The following is a 20640-nucleotide window of genomic DNA, read 5'->3' as shown; positions in this document are numbered from 1 at the left end:
CTAATATTGGAAAAAAAAAGAATGAAAAAACAAAAATGGGGACACCTGGTGGCTCAGTGGTTGAGCGTCTGCCTTCGGCTGAGGGCGGGATCCTGGAGTCCCGGGATCAAGTCCCACATCGGGCCCCCTGCATGGAGCCTGCTTCTCCCTCTGCCTGTGTCTCTGCCTGTCTGTCTGTCATGAATAAATAAATAGAAACTTAAAAAAAAAAAAAAAAAAAAGACAGGATCCGAAAAGGTGATGTGACTGCCATGGCTCAAAGGCATAAAGCTGCCAAACTCTGCAAGTCCTACGTGTGTTTTCTAGTAGCTAAAATCATTTCAACTCAACACATTTATCAAGAAGATCAAACCTGTAAACCACTTCTTAAGCCAAGAGGTACAACTAAGACAAAGACACAGTCCCTTTCCAAAAGGCTCTGAGTTGGGGTGCCCGGGTGGCTGTCAGGGAAGCGTCTGCCTTCAGCTCGGGTCATGATCCTAGGGTGCTGGGCTCCAGCCCCACATGGGTCCCTGCTCAGCAGGGAGCCTGCTTCTCCCTCTGCCTCTCATTCTCCCTCCCCCTCTGCCTCTGCCTGCAGCTCCCCCTGCTTGCTCTTGCTCTTGTGCGCTCTCTCAAATAAAATCTTTAATATTTTCTTTTCTTTTTTTTTTTTTTAAAGATTTTATTTATTTATTCATGATAGTCACAGAGAGAGAGAGAGAGAGAGGCAGAGACACAGGCAGAGGGAGAAGCAGGCTCCATGCACCGGGAGCCCGACGTGGGATTCGATCCCGGGTCTCCAGGATCACGCCCCGGGCCAAAGGCAGGCGCCAAACCGCTGCGCCACCCAGGGATCCCTCAAATAAAATCTTTAAAAAAAAAACTTTTTTTAAAGCTTTGAGTTGTTTAAAGCTGACTTTGAAAGTTGTTTCAAGGGGATCCCTGGGTGGCTCAGCGGTTCAGCGCCTGCCTTTAGCCCAGGGCGCGATCCTGGAGTCCTGGGATCGAGTCCTGCATCAGGCTCCCTGCATGGAGCCTGCTTCTCCCTCTGCCTGTGTCTCTGTTCCTCTCTGTGTCTATCATAAATAAATAAATCTTTAAAAAAAAAAAAAAAAGAAGAAGAAGAAAGTCGTTTCAAATCTTTTTAAAAAAAAGGGGAGGGCAGCACCTGTGGCTCAGCGGTTTAGCACCTGCCTTCAGCCCTGAGCATGATCCTGGGGTCCTGGGATCGAGTCCCTCATAGGGCTCCCTGCATGGGGCCTGCTTCTCCCTCTGCCTGTACCTCTGTCTCTCTGTGTCTGTCATGAATTAATAAATAAAATCTTAAAAAAAAAAAAAGTCGTTTCAACATACTTTTACCTCTCCCACAGCACCCCCGGCAGCACGCAGGGTCACCGACTGTCTGTGCACTAAGCTGCTGACTGCCACTGCACGTCTTCTATCTGTGAACAGCGCCTGACGACTGATCCCTCCTTCCTTCCTACACGGTTTGCTCATTTGTCTTCCAAGACACCGCCCTCACCACCGTCTCAGCAGACCCGTGTCACCTGACTCCTGGTGTCTACCTACCGCGGCTCACCTGCCACGCAGGCTAAGGGCTCTGGATCCAACACACCGGCGACTTGGAGACCAATGCAGAAGCTGCAGTGGGTTAACTGACTCTCGGAAACATCAAAGCAGCACTGTGAGCTCGTGCCACTGCTGTCCCTGCCAGCCGTCTGTTGCAGCCCTGCTGCCCTTCTCCCTCCCCGTGGAGTGCACAGCAGGTGCAGGCTGTGTTCTCACTTTCTTGAGGTCTTGCTCAAAAGCCATCAGTCTGACATGGGGGGCTCTCCGGCCACACTAAGTCCCCACCCCGTCCCGCTCCTCACTGCCCTTGCTCGTCCTGTACTCCAGCACAGCACTTCTCGCCATCGGGAACATTCTGCATTGGTTGTAAAGATTTTATTTATTAGAGAGAGAGCGAAAAACAGCAGCAAAGAGCACACGCAGGGAGGCGGAGGCAGACGGCGGCAGCCAGTGGGGCCACCCGGGCTGGACCTCAGCAGCCCGGGCTCACCCCTGAGCCCAAGGCGGACGCTGGACAGGCCGAGCCGCCCGGGCGGCCCTGGATTTTATCTTTTCACTTCTTGTCTCCCTGCTGGAATAAGCTGCAAGCTCCGTGGGCAGAGGGCCCTGTGCGCGTCGCTCACCGCGCACCGCCAGTGTCTCGGTGCGGCTGACGGGGCAACCGCTGGCGAGTCCAGCCTCAGTCTCCCGGCCGCCCCCTGCGCGCCGCCCACGCTCCGACCTCGACCGCTGGCCGGGTGCGAGCCCCAGGAGCCGCGGCGGCACAGAGCAGGCTCCCGGCCCGCAGGGAGCTCCCGGCGGGCAAGCAGGAGGCCCCGTCCCACTGCGGCCATCGCGGCGCACCTGCGTTCACCGTGGCCCGCGACCGCTCACAGCGGCCTGCCTTCCGCGAACTGGGCGCGGCCTGCAGGCCCGGCAGCCCTCGGCAGGCGCACACGCGCACATGCCTTGCGCCTCCTCCTGAGGCTGTACCCCGGGCGCCCCACCCCGCTCGCAGGCACACGACCCCCCCCCCCCCCCCCCCCCCCCCCCCCGCACGTCCTGTGCGGTGGCCCGGCCAGCGTCCGGCTGGAGGAGAATCAAAGGCTCCTATTTTGGGAAATCAAGTAGAGGGCGAGGCCTCACAGGGATGGCGGCTGAAAACGGAGGGGCCCTGGGGGCTCAGTGGTTGACCTGCCTCCGCCCAGGCGTGACCCCAGGTCCCGGATCAAGGCCCGCATCGCGCTCCTGCGGGGCGCCTGCTTCTCCCCCTGCCTGGGTCCCTGCCTCTCTCTGGGTCTCTCATAGATACAGAAGTACATGAATAAATAAAATTAGGAAAAAAAGAAAGAAAATTGAGGGACTAGATGGAAGTGTGCATGGTCACCCGGGAGACCTGCAGCTCCCCTACCTACCTGGCTCCGGCACCAACAGCCTCCCCCACAAAAAGGGGGCCACGCCAGGGGCAGCAAACCGCTGGGAGAAGAGACTCCAGCAGGGAGAGGCACTGGCGGCTGACCCCCCGCGCCCCTGCAAACCGCCTGCCTGCGTGCATCTCACGCGCCTCACTTCCAAACGAGAAGGAACAGCCAGGGACAGCCAAGGACCATCATTTGGGTAAAACTTCCAGCAGGCACAACGGACACCAGCACGAACCCATAATAAAGGAACCGGGAAGACAAAGACTACACCACACGGAAAGCGGGGCAAGCAGCATGGAAGGGATCGTAACATGTGCAGGACGACTTTAAAATGTTGACCCATGAGGGGCAGCCCAGGTGGCTCAGCGGTTTAGCACCACCGTTGGCCTAGGGCGTGATCCTAAAGACCCGGGATCGAGTCCCACATCCGGCCCCTGCATGGAGCCTGCTTCTCCCTCTGCCTGTGTCTCTGCGTCTCTCTCTGTGTGTCTCTCATGAATAAATAAATTCTTTAAAAAAAAAAATGTTGACCCATGAGCAATATGTTCATCAGCGCGCACACTCGGAAAACACACACAGGACACATTTACCAGGAAGACCAGGAAACACAACAAAAAGAAACACAAAACAGGAGAAAAACAGATTTAAAACGCAAAGGCTGATTTCAACATTTCTTTTTTTTTTTAAGATTTTATTTATTAAAAAAAAAAGATTTTATTTATTTATTCATAGAGACACAGAGAGAGGGAGGCAGAGACATGGGCAGAGGGAGAAGCAGGCTCCATGCGGGAGGCCCAAGGCGGGACTCGATCCCGGGACCCCAGGGTCACACCCCGGGCTGCAGGCAGCGCTAAACCGCCGCGCCACCCGGGCTGCCCCGAAGGCTCATTTCAGATGGTCCAATATCTAAATAATAGGAAACTCCAAAACAAGGAAACGGTGAAAATGGGGGATAGGAAACCAATGAAGAAACAACACTTAACAAGCTCGCAGAGTTCGAGGACAACTTTCCTCAGCACAGAGAGAATAAAAGCCCCGGAGCAAGGCCCAGTCCCAGGAGACTCGCTGCTGACAGGACAGCCGAGGCCGCCCCGTGGCCCCAGAGCACCGCTGTCGGCCTTCTCCGCACGCCGGGGGGATGCAACACGGGCCCGCAAGCCCTGCAACCACCGAAGCAGACGCCGGGCAACTGGAATTAGAAGCCGGTTCAAGCCCTCCGCCACCCATGGCGCCACACGGCCTCACACAGGGGCCACAGAGCAGCCGCGGGCCACCACATGACGGCCACATGGCACTGCAGGATGGCCGCAGGGCACCACATGACAGCCACACGGCAGCCACAGGGCGCCACAGAGCACACGGCACCCCATGGCACCACAGACGCCTGAAGAACCAGCACGTCAAGGGCAGTGGGCCCAGGTAAGGCTTTAGGACACGCGTCTCTTGGGGAAAACCGCTCCGCCGGCAGGCTGTACAGGTGGAGAAATACATCCACAGCGTTTCTTATGTGGATCCAGCGCAAGGGAAGATTTACGTCAGAAAGCCCAAATAACCAAAGGGAACACTGCAGCGACGAAAAATCAAAAATATAAACAAAAAAATGGTACAAGAAAGAGCGCGCTGGCCCACCTCAGCAGCAGAGGCCCCACTGGGACCTGCCCACGCCCAGCGGGCCGCAGCCGGAGCCACGCCAGCACGCCAGCACGCCAGCACAGCCCAGGCCTCGAGGGAGGCGGCGTCTGTCTGCAATGAAGCCTCAGGCCCCCAAGAGCGCGGAACCTCGCCCCGTCGCGGGCCGCGGGCCCACGACGCTCCCTCAACGCTCCCTCGAAGCTCCACGGGAGCCACGCGGGGAAGACACGGCACAGCGGCGGCGGGGCGGCGGGAGGGGCTGCGCTGGCGGTGCGGGGCTAAGAGCCTAGTTATCACCCTGTCCGCATTACTGGAGTTCTTCCTTATCTCCATATTTTTTTCATAAAAATTAAGTTTTTTAATTAAAATTAATTTAAAACACTGGTACGGTGCGCAGGGGCGCCGGGCGCCCTGGCGAGGAGTCAACTCCGCCCTTGGCTCCTCCCCGCTCAGCGCCCACCCGCTCGCCCTCTCCCTCAAATAAATAAAACCTTTAAAATAAAAGTTAAGGGATCCCTGGGTGGCGCAGCGGTTTGGTGCCTGCCTTTGGCCCAGGGCGCGATCCTGGAAACCCGGGATCGAATCCCACGTCGGGCTCCCAGTGCATGGAGCCTGCTTCTCCCTCTGCCTATGTCTCTGCCTCTCTCTCTCTCTCTCTCTCTGTGTGACTATCATAAATAAATAAAAATTTTTAAAAAATAAATAAAATAAAAGTTAAAATATAATAAAATACTGGTATAGTAGTACAAACTCGGAGAAGATCCAAGATCACATTAAAAGAAAACACTTAACACGCATCCTTCTTAAAGATAAACTAGGCTTCTGAATAGCTGCATATAATCTAGACCACCCTGCAATACACTTTTGCATATATTTTAATAAATCCTTTCTAATTTCTATAAATATATTTTATAGGCATTTGGAAAATGTAGAAAAATAAAAAGAAAAGAAAAAGCCTACATTCTCCAACCATACGGAAAAAGAAAAAAAAGAAACCTGTGCAATCAACCCACTACTGGGTATTGGAGTAACTCTGTTAGCTACCACAAACAACAATGCAAGCAACATTCTTTGTGTCTTTTTTAAGTCCTTTCTACACCCAACCTGGGGCTTGAACTCACCACCACGAGATCAAGAGTCCCACGCTCTATCAACTGAGCCAACGGGAGTCTCCCTTATGTTTATTTTTAAATATTGGTTCAAGGGACACCTTGGTGGCTCACCAGTCAATGAAGCGTCTGACTCTTGATTTGGGTTCAGGCTGTGGATCTCAAGGTCCTGGGATCGAGCCCATTGGGGCTCCACACTTAGCACAGTCTCCTTGAGATTCTCTCCCTCTGCACCACACTCACGCACGTGTGCACGTTGTCTCTTTCTCTCTCTCCCAAATAAAGAAGTAAATCTTTTAATATTGGTTCAAGAGAAGACCCTGGCCCTATAGACTGAAGATGAGTTAGTAGAGCTCCAGAGAGGGTCAATGTCAAAACCAAAACCAAAACCAAAACCAAAGCATTTAAATAGCTCAAAGTGCACAAAGCTGGATGAGCAGAGGGCCCAGGAATGGACAGAAGCTCCCTGCTGCTGGGGGGGGGGGGGGGGGGGGGGGCTAAAATGACACCCACCCAACCACCTAGCCACCCCTGTCCCTTAAAACCAGAAGAGTCAAGACCAGTTGCTACCAGAAGTTTCAGTGGTCCATAGAGAAGGTCCTTGGGCCAACGCCAGAAGCCACCCAGCGATGGGAGTCCAACCGCAGAGGGGACATGGGCAAGGCCAGAGGGCCCTACGCACGGCCTCTTCTGTGGACTCTCTGAAGATGCTGAAGCACTTTACTTTAACAAAGTCAGGCAACCAGCCCCCGTCCCAGGAAGGGACTGAGGAGATATACTGAGCTGTTTCCTCAGATCAAACACATTTTGGAATTAAGAGGCTCTAAGAGGATCCTTAGTGGCTCACAAAACTGAGCATCTGTACTGATGTGACACAGCGGAAAAATAAAGCAACACAGATTCTCTTCCACACACAGGGACGTACGCACGGTCACACTGGTGCCGGACTGGAGAAAGATCGATTAGACTGCCTTGCCTTCCCAAGTGAACACTACTCGCCCAGATCCCGCTTATAATACCTGCACGGTAAGCTGGTGTAAACGACATCAGGATTCTAGAAAACATGAACAGAGCTGAGGAGTACGAGTCACATGCAAATCTCTGGGACACTGGGGCACAAACATGAGAATGGGCAGGGACACCAGGCAGCTGACCTATAGGTATGGCTCAGTTCCAAAAGCTGCACACCAGGCCAAGCACATCAAGCCCACGCTCTCCTAAAATAGCTGCGGCCACACGTCAGAGCCACGGGCAGTGCAGTCCATGCAAAGGGCCCTGGTCAACAATGTTGTTCGTCGGCTCTCTGCGAGCACTTCCCTTTCACAAATACACTGATACGGAGGCCCAGGCAGAGAGGCCTCTCTATTCCAGATTTTTCTAGCTAACGGCAGAGATTCTGCTGGACTCTGCTAAAACCTGTTGAAGACCATGGCGTTTTGTATGACTAAAGCAGAGAAAAAAACACAAACACTTTTAGAATCTCCTGTAACTAATTTTAAAATTTTAATGGCCAGCCCTACCCCCAACAGGTATATGAAACGCACACAGCACGCCTGTGCTGCTGGGACAGAGGAGCTTGAGGTTGAGTCCGGGTGCAGCGGGACGTCCTGAAAGAGCTGGAAGAAGGGATGACCTGATCGGAACTGCACTTTAGAAAGACTGCTTTGGGGATCCCTGGGTGGCGCAGCGGTTTAGCGCCTGCCTTTGGCCCAGGGCGCGATTCTGGAGATCCGGGATCGAATCCCACATCGGGCTTCCGGTGCATGGAGCCTGCTTCTCCCTCTTCCTGTATCTCTGCCTCTCTCTCTGTGTGTGTGACTATCATAAATAAATAAAAATTAAAAAAAAAAGAAAGACTGCTTTGGCCCTGCAGGGAGAAGACACGCCCGGGTAGGCGGTTCTATAGTGGGGTGCCTGGGCGGCTCAGCCGGGTAAGTGCCAGCTCTTGATCTCAGAGTCAGGAGTTTGAGCCCCACTTGGGCCCAGCATGGAGTTCACTTAAAAAAAGGTTTGCAAAAAAAAAAAAAAAAGGTTTGCAGCGGCCCAAGAGGAGGAGGTGGGAGCCAGCACGCAGATGGCAAGAAGTACAGGATTCCACACACATCTCTCAGGGAACCAGAACCTGCTGCTCTACTGGATGTGGGGGTGAAGGAAGCAAGGATCCAATGGTTTGGGTAGATGCTGCGGTCACTTCTGGAGGTCAGAATGATTACAAAACGAACAGGTGTGGGGTGGGGAATAAATAAGCTTCCCCTGAAGGAAATACATCACTAAAATCTAAACATGTCATTCATATCTTTGAAACCATATGTAATTCTGATATAAACTTCAACATCCAGGGCAGCCCGGGGGGCTCAACGGTTTAGCGCAGCCTACAGCCCAGGGCGCGATCCTTGACACCTGGGATCGAGTCCCACGTCGGGCTCCCTGCATGGAGCCTGCTTCTCCCCTCTGCCTGTGTCTCTGCCTCTCTCTCTCTCTCTCTGTGCCTCTTATGAATTAATAAATTAAAAAATATATATATATATGCATTTTTCTTATTGATAACTAACCTCTCCACCCAACATGGGGCTCAAGTGTACCATGGCAAGATCAAGAGTCCCACCCAGGGATCCCTGGGTGGCGCAGTGGTTTAGTGCCTGCCTTTGGCCCAGGGCGCGATCCTGGAGACCCTGGATTGAATCCTACGTCGGGCTCCCGGTGCATGGAGCCTGCTTCTCCCTCTGCCTGTGTCTCTGCCCCTCTCTCTCTCTCTCTCTGTGACTATCATAAATTTAAAAAAAAAAAAAAAAAGAGTCCCACCCAGCCGGGTACCCTGGCTGTCAGCCCTTTCCATGCTGAGTCGCTCCTACTATGCACGGCACCCATGGTCCATTCCTGGTCATGACCACGATGACCAGCCCCAACCAGGAGCTCCTCACCAGGCTGGCTGGCCCACCAGGAACACACAAGTAAGTAGCTGAGACGCAGTCCTTAGGGAACTTCTCAGCCAGTGAGGAAGGTAAAGGTAGTAAAGAGAAATGGAAAGCATTTGTGAATGTCCGGCATGGAACCCAGCAGCCACTGCTAAGTGTGGGTGGTGGAGGCCTGAGCAGGTGACCAACCAGGCCCAGGAAGAGAATGTGAGACAGGCCCTCCCACATAGTCCCTGACTGCACTTGGGGGGCCAGGCCACACTTTAAAAAAAAAGATTTTATTCATTTATCTGAGAGAGAGACAGCAAACGAGCACAAAGCAGGGGGAGGAGCAGAGGGAGAGGGAGCAGAGTCCCCGCTGAACAGGGAGCAGCGGGGGGCCTAGGCACCCCCAGGCCACACTTCTGATGGGAAAGTAAAACAGGAGCGGCCAGCTAAGTCTCACAGCCCCTGGGCCCTAATGCCAAATCACAGGCATCATCAGAGAACCTTTTGTCAATTCAAACCAGTTAAAATGGTGGGTGTGAACCAAAGTTACGTTCAAAGTTCACTGACTACGGTAACAGACTGGGAAAATTTGCATCAAGACTCCCACAGGGATCCCTGGGTGGCGCAAAAGTTTGGCACCTGCCTTTGGCTCAGGGCGCGATCCTGGAGACCCGGGATCGAATCCCACGTCAGGCTCCTGGTGCATGGAGCCTGCTTCTCCCTCTGCCTGTGTCTCTGCCTCTCTCTCTCTCTCTCTGTGACTATCATAATTAATTAATTAATTAAAATGGGAATCCAGCTTTATAAAAAAAAAAAAAAACAGACTCCCACAGAACAGAATTTGCATGGAGACGCAGAGAGCCAGGAATTCTAGGATTGCTTGACCCAGGGGCTCAAAGTGACCCCAGGTGAGCAGGATAAATCCAGAAAAAGCCAGGGGCACCAGTATTTTCTGAGCTTTGACAGAAACCTAAGTATAACACTCATTTAACCTTTCATAGATCGGGTGTATTATAAAGAACAGCCACGTGCACGCACACATGGCCAAATGAAGCCTGACGCTCAGGCCTCCCATGGGGACATGGGGAACAGCAGGGCCAGTCAGGAAGGCTGAACTGCACCAGAGAGCACAATCGGAGGAGCCCAGACAGTAGGTAGGACCGACGGAGCCGTGGGGCTCAGGTTCAAGAGACCCTGCGGTCATCCTGTCCTAAGTAATCACCCCACACACACCTCCATGCAGAGTCAATGCTTAGGAGAGGCACCTGCTGCCCACAGGAAGTGCCTCCCCCAGTCAGGAGATTTCCAGTCCAGCACCGCCACCCCTTCCCTGTCCTCTCCACCCCAATATTCCTTTGCGGGACCACGTCCACCACTGGGGCAGTGGGCACTTTACGTCCCTCCAGGTTTCCCCTACTTGGTGTTAAGCCCAGCAGCACAGTCCCGGGCCCCTGCACCAAGATTATGCTGGAACAGCCACGGAGGCACACACACCGCCCTCTGGGCCTGCAGAGCCAAGTGCAGGACCTCCCGTGAATGCTGGGGGCAGCGTGTGCTACCAAGCCAGGGAGCCCGAGCCCGTGGGTGCTGCTCCAGCCTCCCTCAAGCTGCGAGCACAGCGGCCACGGAGGGCAGGGACAGAGAAGCGGCAGCTCCTTACCGATCTACGCGCGCTCACCTTAGGACCCGGCAATCGTGCTCCACGGCGTTTACCCAAAGGAGGTGAAAACTTCTGTCCACACCAAAAACCGCACCACAGGTTTACTGCAGCTTTATTAATGATTCCCAGAACTTGGGGCAACGAGATGGCCTTCAGCAGGCGAGCACACGAAGGAACGGAGTCCGTCCGCACCACGGAGCGCCACCTGCGCTCACGAGGAACCACCCAGAAGCCGCGAGGAGACATGGAGGGACCTCCTGTTACCATGTGAAGGAAGCTACTGAGAAAAGGCACACGCTGTGTGATTCCAACCACAGAACATTCTGGAAAAGGCAAAAGCGACGGTGGGGGAGACAAATGCAGTTGCCTGGGGTGGGGTGGGGGGAATGAGCAGGCTAAGCACAGGGTGTGCAGGACGGTGACCCTACTCAGCCGACACAATGGTGGCGGATACGTGTCATCGACGGACCATCCAGGCCGCAGCGCGCCCGGCACCAGGCACGCACCCCGGTGGAGACTCCAGGCTTTGGGTGGCAGTGGTATTGATGTAGGGTTATCAGCTGCAACAGACACACTGCTCTGTGAGGGGTACTGATGTGGGGGAGGCTGTTGGGGGGGACGGGAAACCTCTCTACATTTTTGCTGATAACCTGAAACTGCTCTTAAAAAATAAAGTCTTTAAAAGAAAACTGGCTGGAGTCCAGATCAAACCACATCTGAAACTGGCCCTGCCTCTAACCTTTTCGTTGATTTAAGTTACCTAATCCCCTTCACTGTTTAAGGCAGGGTAGGCTGGATTTCCTGTGATTCCCAGCCTAGTGCACCCAACTGCACACCCCAGCAGGACAAAGCAGAATGTGCTGGACCTCATACCTGTCGGTGCTAGTAAACGATGACCGTGACATCAGAGATCTTCCACTCACTAAAGTATCAGAGCCAACCTCGAGCAGAATGGGGTTCAACTGTGGCTGGGACTCCCAACTCCTGGCTTCCTCCGCACCAGCAGCTCCACGACAGGCAAGTCAAAACTAAAATGTGCCACAGTCCTTACAGCTCAACGCACTTAAACAAGTAAAGCCAACGTACTCTAGTAATTTAAAAGCAAAGCTGCTGCTTAAGATCAAGAACCAAGGGGATCCCTGGGTGGCTCAATGGTTTAGCGCCTGCCTTTGGCCCAGGGGGCGATCCTGGGGTCCCGGGATCGAGTCCTACGTCAAGCTTCCCGCATGGAGCCTGCTTCTCCCTCTGCCTATGTCTCTGCCTCTCTCTCTCTCATGTGTTTCTCATGAATAAATAAATATTTAAAAAAAAAAAAAAGAGAGATCAAGAACGAAGAGCAGCCCTGGTGGCTCAGCAGTTTAGCGCCTGCCTTTGGCCCGGGGCATGACCCTGGAGACCCAGGATAGAGTCCCACGTCAGGCTCCCTGCATGGAGCCTGCTTCTCCCTCTACCTGTGTCTCTGTGTCTCTCGTGAATAAATAAATAAAAAAAAAAAAAAAAAAAAAAAAAAAAAAAAACGAGAACTGAAAAACATACAGAATAAGACTCAGGAAACTTTGCCTTTTTTTTTTTTTTTTTTTTTTTTTTTTTAAATAATCTGTATATCCAAACTGGGGGGTCAAATTCACAACCCCAAGGTCAGAAGTTGTACGCCCCACCAACTGAGCTAGCCAATTCTGATTTCTGATTTAAAGGATTCCCAAGCCTTGGGGCACCTGGCCGGCCCAGTCAGGGGTGCATGCGACTCCTGACCTTGGGGTTGTATGTTTGAGCCTCACGCTGGGTGTAAGATTATTTAAAAATAAAAATCAAAAAAATAAAATAAATAAAATAAAATCGAGAGATACACACACATTCAAAAAGAAAAAAGAAACAAAGAAATAAATCAGAATTTAACTAAAAATTTTTCAAAAAAATAAAAATAAAAATAAAATAAAAATAAATAAATAAATAATTTTCCCCTGAAGCCCAGGCCTCGAATTTGATTCCATCTTAAAACTATTCTAATTAAATCATTTTAGGTTGGGTTTTAAGAACCATGGTAGTTACTGGCCTTACTTAGAATAAATTTACGGCAAGTCTTGTCCTAAAAAGCTTGCTATATCAATAACGTTAAGCTTAAGACAATGAGCAAAAGGCACACAAACATTACTTTAAATGGCGTATGTTGAACTGCACCACTTACGTGACCCTTAAACCTCATGAACATTCAGCCAGTTTCTGTACCAGCGTGAGCCTGAAGAAACCAGCAGGTTTTAACAGCAGCGCGGGAGGGGAGAGGATTCGGACTCCTGACTGAATCAGCAGGGGTCACGCGGGTTCCCGGCTCCCAAAGTTTCACACACAGGTGTCCCCAGTGCAGGGAGAGGAGTGGGCAATGGGAGCACCCTGCCAACGGCGGCTAGCACCGGCGAGGGGCTCCAACCCGCATCAGCGAAGTCTCCGGTAAGCACAGAAGGGACAGCCGAGGAAAGAACGAGGAGCCAGGTTTCCCAACAGCAAACAGCTCTCGACAGCACCACGGGCACCTCCCACGTCGCAAGGCGCCACATGCGCAGGCGCTAAGCACAAAATCAAATGCCACCGGGACTGGGCCGCACCACAGCTCTTAATTTGTGAGCAGAGGGGACAGGGTCCCCCAGCACGATCCCCAGAGAAGGCCCCAGAGCGCTGTGGCTACCTGCTGCGGCAGCCTCCCCACCAGCGCTGCACAACCTCCAGGAGGAATCTGGGGAAACGATCACGAAAGACAACCATCCAGAATTCTGGCCGCACTGACGCTTTCTACATCCACTCCTCTCTGTATTAAGCCAAGAGGATTACACGTATGGGGTAAGTCCCCCTGCACGCCACAGGCCAAGTCTGAACGCCACGATCTCTGGGACATCCGAGGCTCTTCGTGACATACAAGGCCGTACACTTGGGACTGTTCTTGCCAAAGGGCCCTCAACTTACACGTATTAAAACCTTGTGCTGCAAGCGTCAAAGTAGCAAGAGGAAGAACCACCGCCACGCTCACCCCCAGCAGCAGGAGCACGCCCACGTGGGGCCTGGGACACAAGACCACTCCTGGCTGCCACCTGTGCCTGCCAGCTGTCCAAGGCTCGGACGTGAGCACAAACACGGCCGCCTTGCATCCGACTCACCTGAATTCTCTGCCTTCGCTGTACCGTCTACTTGAGGAGGCCCGCGGGGCGGCCGTCTCCAGAAGCAGCTTCTGTGTGAGCCTGCCGGGGGGAGCAGGGTCTCTGCCACTGTCTTCGTCCTGCTCTTGGTCACACTTCCATTCCTCATCTTCGTTCAGAGTGGGCAGGTAGCCGGGTATGCCCTTGCCCGTCCCTGACCCAGAGCTCTGGTCGCTACAGAGCTTCGGGCTCTCCGAGCCTGTCCTCGTGTATTCCAAATAAATATCAGACTTGAGGAAAGAGGGGTAGGTGTTCTCCTCCATGGTGGACTGGATCTCCGTCTGTGCCTGGTCAAACATGGCCGGATCGATGAGCTGCTTGACGATGCAGTCCTTTATGAAGCTCTTGGTGGCCGGCTTGGTCTGGCGGGACACGATGCCGTTGTTATCGAGGATGTACTTGCGGTAGATGGCCTTGGCCAGCTTCAGCCTCTTCTCCTCGTTCGAGTCACAGGGCTCCAGCTTCCTGAAGCCGCTGCAGGCAAACCAGAAGTCCAGCAGGTCAGCACAGTCCTCCTGCTTCAGGAAAGTCCTAAACAGGTTTATCCCATCCTGATCGTCCAGCAGGGAGTGCAGCGACTCGGCCCACTTCAAGTATGGCGGGGTGGGGGAGGCGCTGCCCTCAGGCTCGTACCCCAGGTCCAGGTCGGAGCGCCTCGGAGTGGCTGCTGAAGTCTCACCTTTGACCCCGGCACCTTTCCCGGAGCAGAAGCTGTGGCTGACGGGCCTGGGGTCTGTGGACACCAGTTCACCCTCCTCACCAGGCACTGGGGGGCGTGGGGCATCTTCGGTGAAACTTGCTCCGAGGTCCAAAGGGAAACCCTGCTCTTGGATATTCATTTTGGGACTCTGTGCGTCAATGAACAATGAGCGCTGCACCCTAATACATCAGTACTTATAGCTCCAAAGTGAATCAATCTGTCCTGTTGAAACCATTAAGAGGACAAGGATTAGGAAAGGTGGGTCCATGGAAACATGACCACAGAGGTTTTCTCAAGACAAGACTCGTAATGATGCCCTCCCACTCGAACTCAAAGCCAGAAATTCAGTTTAAATTTTCAGTCTTTCGTCACAAGGTTTATGCTATATTAAAACAATTTGTGAGAACTTTTACAACCACAGGTACGTCTCTGGATCTCAAAAATGAACGCCTAGAACAGGGACACAGAGTGCCACTCCCCTCAGGTGTCTTTCTGCCAGAACATCACGGACACAAGCAGCCTGGGGACCTCCCATCTCAGCCACAACAAGCCCTTCCCTGCAAGCTCTGGGAAGCCAACAGGCCCGGAGAAAAGAGATGTGCTTTCTAGTGTTCCGGGCTGCAAAAACTGGGACGAGAGCCGGTTCCTCACACGTAAGATGAGGATGACCGCCCTACCTGCGATGCGGGATCACCGTGATACTCAGGTACGGAAAGGCAGGCTCGCCGCACAGCACACGGCAGATAGTCATCTGCTCCCCACACCTGTGGGCCCACGGCCACTGTGCTTTCTGCCTACCCCGTCGCTGCACGCCTCATATGCTTCCTAACGTGTGCAAACACGCAAGGACGTGTTCCTTGAGCTCTCAACACACACCTGTACGAACAGTGGTGGGTCACCCAAGGACTCCCCACACACATGGTGGCCATCCCACATCACAGTGTGGACAATATTAAAACATGCTTCCACCACAAAGCTGCCTCTGACCTCGCCTATAAGGAAAGCGCCCTCCTGATAGCAAATAGCAATTTAGTATTCTGAAGAACGGAGGAGACCCGGAAAAAGAAAATGAAGTCCAAATGCAATCACAGCTTTTAACTAAGCGAGCACACAGCTCGCGTGATTCACCTCCATAAGCTCAAATCCCAACTACACATCCTCTCGGGGGTTGGGGACTACAGGTTGCGTGGCTGCTGCGACAAGCCCCCCTCAGGTGTGAAGGAAGGCTCTCCCGGGTCGGGACTCTTTCACGGTCTCCGGTCCTCCCTGACATGCCCCACAGGAGCTTGCCCACGAGCTGGGCTGTACCGCCCCACCTGGCGGCCCGCACTCCTCAAGGTGGTCTGGCTAGAAATGGGCTGGAGAGAAGCGTGTCAGCTCCAAGCACCCAGAGCACTGAATAAGCCAGAGGAAGAAAAATAAACACCTTAAATCTAGTACCAACACCAAGGGCAGCCCTCCCCGCCCACCGCTCCCCACCCCTGGCCACCAGGCGATCCGCCCCCACAGCTGCATCCTCACACTGCACGCACTGCGTGTGCCAGCAGATGCTGATGGCTAGAAGCGAAAAGCCCCCAGAGACAGAGAACGGGTCACAATAACGTGCCCCAGGTGACATTTCTACAGCTAATGACTTCTCGTGAAAACTACCGGGCAGTATGTAATCTCAGCAGGAACAGCCTGCTTCTTAAGGTCAAGGCCCACGGGCCGGGCACCCCGCTGTCACGGACGACTCCGACGACGGCAAAGTCCCTCTCTTTGAGCCCTGTCAACGTGAATGGGCACCTGTGGTGTCTCAGCTCCACACTGGCTCATGGACACCTGATGTCGTCCTGTTCAGGACGCCTTCTTAGGAAGGAGGGCCCGCGCCCAGCGCCCTGAGCCCTACCCTCAGACACATTCCAGTTCGCCAGTCCTGAGAAAGAACCGAGTCACTGCAATTCAACGGGAGCTTAATTACAAGTCACCGTCGCCTGCTCTGGAGACGCAACTATCTCCCGTGTAAGTTACTGGTAGCAGCCTGATTAAACGTTTTCTGCAGGACCCACAACACCTAGCACACTTATTCACTGGCACGAACACATACGACAATTGTCATAGATGCCAAACGTTAGCCCTCCATAGATGCTGAACTACAGCAGGACAAAAACAGCAACAAAACTCAACATCTACCCCTTTATTCACAAAGCTGGCTATCTTTAAAAGCTAACATTTTAATTCACGTGTGAACAAGGCTCCCCCCCACACCGCCCTGATCATTTTAAACTATTTTTCATTGCCCGCGAGAAATAGCTCTTATAACTCACATCTGTTTTCGGCTGTCAACTGACAGACGATCCTCGGTGGCCCCAGAAGCACAAAGACACCTCTCCAAGTTACTGACATTATGGAAACACGCTCTGATTCCCGCCGTCCCTAGGTTCCCACAGCAGAAGCACACCCAGCGTTTTGGTGTACGCACGTGCATACCACACATAAAGCAGTTACGTTAATTCAGGTCAGAGGCAAATGCCCACAAGCCTTGAATCTGGCCAACAGCCTGGAACCACCATCAATAAAAGGATTCCATAAAAGTCCTCCACGGCTCCGACGAATGCTCTACAAGGCTGATAGGGCATTTAAAATCTCCTGTAGTCACTGCTGAGCCATACCCCCGTGGAGCCACAGCAGCCAGCTCCATGCTACACGTATAGACACATGTTCATCCCACTAAAACCTAACTTCATAACTTTTGATTTATAGGAGCCTGGAAGCAATAGAGCATGACTGCGACGCTGTCCTGTCCGGTACCTAAACCCTGAAAAGCTTAGGGCCGCTGTTCCACAAGGTGATCTGCTCCTCCACCTCCTAAATTTTCAAGGACCAATGTAGCCCAAAGGACTCCACTTACTTTTCTGACTCTAGAAACTCAAGAAGCGTCCACACCTCCTGAAAATCCCACAGCAACGCCGTTCTCTGCGCGCCTGTCCATTCTCCTGCCTGAATGTCAGGTTCTCAAAACTGAAACTCAGGGCTAGCACCCGAGTCCAGGTTCAGACCATGTGTGTTCTCCAAAGAAGGGCCTCGAAGCAAGTGTCCGGAGAGCTTCCGTGCAGAAGCAGGGTGAGCACGGGGGCAAAACGGAGGGGCAGGGATGCGCGGCAGGGGCTCCTCATAAACCACCCCAGACCTGCGCGGGGAGGCCCTCCGGGAACTGGGGCTCCCCCTCTGTCCTCAGCGCTAAGCAGAAAGTTTCCCCGCCTGGCCGGGCGGCTCTGCTCCGCGGGCACCGAGCTCCAAGCTGCGGGGAAGCGCTAGGGGCTTCGGGGGAGCGGAGCCGGTGCCCGGGGTTCGGGGTTCGGGCCTCGGAGCCCCGCGCGGGGCCGGAGTCACGGGGCCGCCCCAGGACCTGCGCCCGCGCACACGCGCATCCCGGCCGGGCCCGCGGGCGGCCCCGCTCACGCCCACCCCCCGGGACCCCGCGCACCGCCCCCCGCGCACCGCTCCCGCCCCGGCCCCGGCCCTCGCAGCGCGTCCCCGCCGCCGCCCCGCACGCCCCGAGCCCGCACCCACCGGCCCCTCTTCCGGGTCCCGGCCCGCCCGGCCTACGCGGCCTACAATGGGCGGCCCACAGGCCCGCGCCCGGCCCGCACGACTCACCCGCGGCGGCGGCGGCGGCGGCGGCGCCCCGGCCCGGCTCCGGGAGCGGCGCGGCGCGGCCCATGCGCTCAGCGGCGGCGCGGCGGGCGGGACGGGGCGGGGGCGCGGCCCCGGGCGGCCCCCATCGCAGCGGCGGCGCGGCGGCCCGGAGGCGGGCGCGGGGCAGGCCGCGGGGGCGCCGCCGAGGCCGGCCGCCCGCTCTCACCCGCCTGCACCGGGAGACGCGGCTCCGGACCGACTCCGGCCGGTCCTGCGGCGGCGGCGGCGGCTGCCGCGATCGCTTCCCCGAGCGGGGAGCCCGAGCCCAGAGCGCCGAAGCCCAGGCCGGAGCGCCCCCGCCGGCGCCGCCCGGAAGTGCGGGGGCGGGGCCGGAGCGCGGGGCGGGGCCCCGGAGCGTGGGGGCGAGGCCGAGGACGTGGGGCGGGGCCCGGAGCGCGGGGGCGGGGCCCGGAGCGGGGCCGAGAACGTGGGGGGGGCCGAGAACGTAGGGCGGAGCCCGGAGCTCGGGGGCGGGCCCGGAGCGTGGCCGAGAACGTGGGGGGGGCCCCCGGAGCGTGGGGGCGGGGCCGAGGACGTGGGGCGGGGCCTGGGGAGTAGGGGCTAGGCCGAGAACGTGGGGCGGGGCCCGGGGTGTGGGGGCGGGGCCGAGAACGTGGGGCGGGAACCGGAGCGTGTGGGAGAGGCCGAGAGCGTGGGGCGGGGCCCGGAGCGGGGGGCGGGGCCGAGGATGTGGGGCGGGACCCGGAGAGTGGGGGCGAGGCCGAGAGCGTGAGGCGAGGCCGAGAGTGGGGGGTGGGGCCAAGAGCGTGGGGCGGGGCCCCCGAGCGTGGGGGGCGGGGCCGATATGTGGGGCGGAGCGCGGGGGCGTGGCCGAGAGCGGGGGGCGGGGCCCGGAGCGGGGGGCGGGGCCCCGAAGCGTGATCCAGACCGGAAGTGAGGTCGCCCGGAGCGTAGGGCGGGGCCAAAGGCTCGGGGCGGGGCCAGGACGCGAGCGTTTCGGATACGTGGGGCGGGACTGGCACGGGACGCACCAGCCGGAGCGGGGGGCGGGGCGAAGGCTTGGGGCAGGGACTTGGGCGGGGCCGGAGCACCGGGCGGGGCAGCCTTGAGGAGGGGATCCGGGAGCAGGAGGCGGGGCCCAGAGCGTCGGGGAGGGACCGCGAACACAGGGCGCAGCGGAGAGCGTAGGGCGGAGCCGGAACGTGGGGGCGGGAGAAGGACGGGGACGTAGCCCGGGGCGGGGGCGGGGCCTAGAGCCCCGGGCCCAAGCACTTGCAGGGACGGACGGCGCGGAGGCGGGGCCCGGGGCAGCGGCGGGCGCGGGGAGGGGGCGGGGCCGCCTGGTGGGCGGGGCCAGGTCCCAGGTGCGGGCGTCTGGGTGGGCCTGGGCGGCGAGCGGCGGTGTGGCGGGAGCCCGTGCGGGTGCTGCGGAGCCGCCCTGCCCGGCCGCCGAGCGCCTGGCTTTCCTTCCTACGCTGTCCCTAGGTCATACTGGCGCGGCAGCCTGGGGAGCAGGGCTTCCTGCACCACCACCTCTGCCCTTCACCGTCGCCATAGCAGCTGTTGCCCGACCTGCAAGCACAGCCGGCCAGCTCCTTGTCTACCCGCCCCGGGCCCTTCCCTAAGGGAAGGATGTGGCACTGAAAGGTTACCACTGCCCCTCAGGAATTGCTTCTGGCACCCCCGTGACCACCTAGGGCCTGTGCCCCACAGAGCCACGAGGCCTGCACCTGAAGAGATGCTCCCCGCAGTCTCCAGGGCAGGGCCGTGCCCCGTCCAACAGGCCACCACATCTTCTCCTGGACCCTGTTTGCCCTCCCGGCGCGTCCTCATCTTTCAGGCTCCATACCAGTGCACAAGTCCTGGCTTGGGGCTCCACGGGCCACAGCCAGCCTCCCACCCAGATGTCCACGGGTGGTGCCTGTCTGGGGTGTGCAGGTGTAGGGACACACCAGCCTGCCTCAAGTCTCAGCACAGCATCTCTCCCAGGGGGTCATAGGAAAGGGAGGCAGTGAGGGATGAGGACAACCAGGGACGCATCCCCAGCCTACCGAAGGCCCAGACCACCCAGGGGCAGTCGGGGCTATAGATGAGGGGCTATGCGACCAAGCCCACACTGGCCCCACTAGGGTGATCACAGTGGGGGTCACTCTCACCAGCATCCAGCTGGGACAGTCCCAGGCTCCCCAGTGCAGCCCCTCCCCCACTCCGTTCAGCCTAGGAGTCTTAGAGACCACGAGACACAGTGGGTGGCCTTCTGGGCACAGCGGGGTCTCTGTGGGGTATGGGAGTCCTGGGTGGGCTGGACAAACAGCAAGAGCTCCCAGACACTGGCCCTCATGTTGCCTCCCCGCTCCCAGACACGGGTCCCCAGTGCTTGCCTTGGTTCTGCAGAGCTGCTGCTGTGGCCGGGCCAGGCTCCCAGGGTTGTGTCCACGTCCATCCTCCTCCTGGCCCATGGCGGCAGGTGTCCCCAGGCCCCAGGACCAGAACAGGACCCTCGGGCCCCTGGCTCCTTGGGGCTCCCACCCTGCAGGGACAGGAAGGGAGTCAGAAGGCCTGGAGGAAATGCAGCAGCCCAGCTACCGCAGATTAGAACTGTGGGCACAGAGGGGCGATTGAGCAGGGTGAGAGCAGCCGTGGACCAGAGGAGGGAGCCCAGGGAAGGCCAGACCGGGCCTGCGGTGCTGCAGGGGCGACCTGGCAGGGACTGTGTCAGCCACCCAGACGTGACACCAAAGAGCCCCAGGAGCCTCATGTCAGAACAGGTGAGTTCCTTGATGGAGCACCCTCTTTTCACACACACACCCCCAGTGAAGGGGGTGCCAGGGTTTGCCACTAGAAGCTTTGATTGGATTAAC

The 20640-nt window shown here is 56.6% G+C and overlaps 1 protein-coding gene across 4 annotated transcripts in view; it reads right to left on the bottom strand.

Annotated features, from left to right (window-relative positions):
• AXIN1 (axin 1) overlaps positions 1–20309 on the bottom strand; it is a 62895-nt gene extending 42586 nt beyond the window's left edge. For 2 of the 4 annotated variants that reach the window (XM_038540947.1, XM_038540950.1), the window contains exons 1-2: positions 17780–17836; positions 13402–14362 (exon numbers count right to left, since the gene is read on the bottom strand). In XM_038540947.1, coding sequence (XP_038396875.1) covers positions 13402–14279 — 878 coding nt within the window. In that variant the 5' untranslated portion in view covers positions 14280–14362; positions 17780–17836. Of the gene's footprint in view, positions 1–13401; positions 14363–17030; positions 17377–17779; positions 17837–20160 lie in introns of those variants that run through there. The other 2 variants (XM_038540948.1, XM_038540949.1) reach the window with 2 other exon arrangements.
• Between the last annotated feature and the right edge of the window lie 331 nt (positions 20310–20640).

This window comes from Canis lupus, chromosome 6 (genome assembly GCF_011100685.1).
Source record: "Canis lupus familiaris isolate Mischka breed German Shepherd chromosome 6, alternate assembly UU_Cfam_GSD_1.0, whole genome shotgun sequence".
In the NCBI taxonomy this organism is placed as follows: Eukaryota; Metazoa; Chordata; class Mammalia; order Carnivora; family Canidae; genus Canis; species Canis lupus.
The sequence above is the reverse complement of the archived record's forward strand: the minus strand, read 5'-3'. Positions and strand labels throughout refer to the sequence as shown.